At 32.7% G+C, this 1,505-nt stretch overlaps 1 protein-coding gene across 9 annotated transcripts in view; it reads right to left on the bottom strand.

Annotated features, from left to right (window-relative positions):
* The window catches only part of CBLB (Cbl proto-oncogene B), a 234,618-nt gene that overhangs the window by 28,018 nt on the left and 205,095 nt on the right, over window positions 1-1,505 (bottom strand). For all 9 annotated transcript variants that reach the window (XM_017895632.1, XM_017895643.1, XM_017895680.1 and 6 more), the window contains one exon: window positions 567-707. In XM_017895632.1, the coding sequence (XP_017751121.1) occupies window positions 567-707 (141 nt within the window). The remainder of the gene's footprint in view (window positions 1-566; window positions 708-1,505) is intronic.

Genomic DNA, 1,505 nt, shown 5'->3' with positions numbered 1-1,505 from the left:
TTTCCTTTGAATAACCAATAATTAGTGAGTAGATACACACTGAGGTATTAAAATATCACAAAAAAAAATAAAATGCAGCTATTTCAGAAAACTTCTCTATTCATGTTATAACAATGTAATTTACCAAAATCTTATGTTTTGAACAAAATTATGACACTAAGGCATATCTAGTAAAATTTTAAAAACCTATTAAAAAACATTGCATTGGGAATCAGGAGACAAAGTCTAAATATGGTTCCCATTACTATTAGCTTAACCCCTTAGCAGTTCTGGTTCTCAGGGTTGTATTTTGTAACATAAGGAGGTTTCTGGACTGGACAATCTCTATAGCATCATTTCTACATTCTGTAGTTCTTTATTGCTCTTCCCATCTCTCTAATTCTGTTGGCAGTAGACCAATCAACTGACAAACAAACGTACCCACAATTGCTACTTTTACAACCCAGGAACTTTTCTGTTCTGTTAGGAAGGTAGAGACTAATGAATCACTAGCATTTATTTGATAGTATGGTTTTGGAAATATTTTTGCTTTAAGTGAATAGTTTTCTTTGGCTTTTCCCTCCTACCTGAAGGAAGAAGAAAAAGATCCTGTCCTGAGGATGGCCGGCTACTGGAGCCAGGAGGTTTTGAATGTTCAATGAGACTATGCCTTGCAGGAGGTGGGGGAGGTGGGAGAGATGGAGGGAGGGCATCAAAAGCATCTTCACCTGCATTTAAAGAAAGGTCGATATCAGCAGCAGAACTTCATTAATCAAAATACATAGCATCAAACAAAAGTAATAACTGATTTTCTCTTGCTGCTTATAAAGAATTTCACTCGCAGGGTTTATCCAGCAGTTCACCAACTTTGATAATGGATCTAATTATTTTGTGGGAGATTCTGGAGAGAAACACACACACGCACATATATACAAACATACATGCACACACATACATATAAACACACACATGCAAACTTTTTCTATCAGGCCTTTTTGTAAAAACCAGTATTTTAACTTATGAAACAGCACATAGTTCACTTGTAACCTTTATAATATTAAGACTCAGAGTTTGAACTAAAAATTATTATCAGTCACACCATGAAAACAGGATTTTTCTGTGTAACAAAATGAGTTCACAGTCTTTAATTGGAAAATCACATCAAATACATATAATTTAATGTCACAGAATAGTTTAGATTATCCCATATAGTTTATTCCACTGAATTTTAATTTATTTAACCTAATGTTTCATATATCTGATATGCTGTCAAAATATACATAAAATGTACCTAGAGCAGAGGAATATATTTTTCAATTTATCAGAGTTAGCTACAGAAGAACAGCTAAATATAGAAACTTCTCTGGTTCCAAACACTACTTACATTTGCATATTTCCCAGCTTTAATAACTAGAATGTTGCAGCATATTTTTATATCTACTTATTTGTCCCCTGACACATCTTACTATTCTATTCATAGTTTTCATTACCTTGAGTCTTAAAAAAAAAAAAAAAAAAAAAAAAAA

The sequence above is a fragment of the Rhinopithecus bieti genome, unplaced genomic scaffold (genome assembly GCF_001698545.2).
Source record: "Rhinopithecus bieti isolate Rb0 unplaced genomic scaffold, ASM169854v2 scaffold_1422, whole genome shotgun sequence".
Taxonomy (NCBI): domain Eukaryota; kingdom Metazoa; phylum Chordata; class Mammalia; order Primates; family Cercopithecidae; genus Rhinopithecus; species Rhinopithecus bieti.
This window is presented reverse-complemented; position numbering and strand designations above follow the sequence as displayed.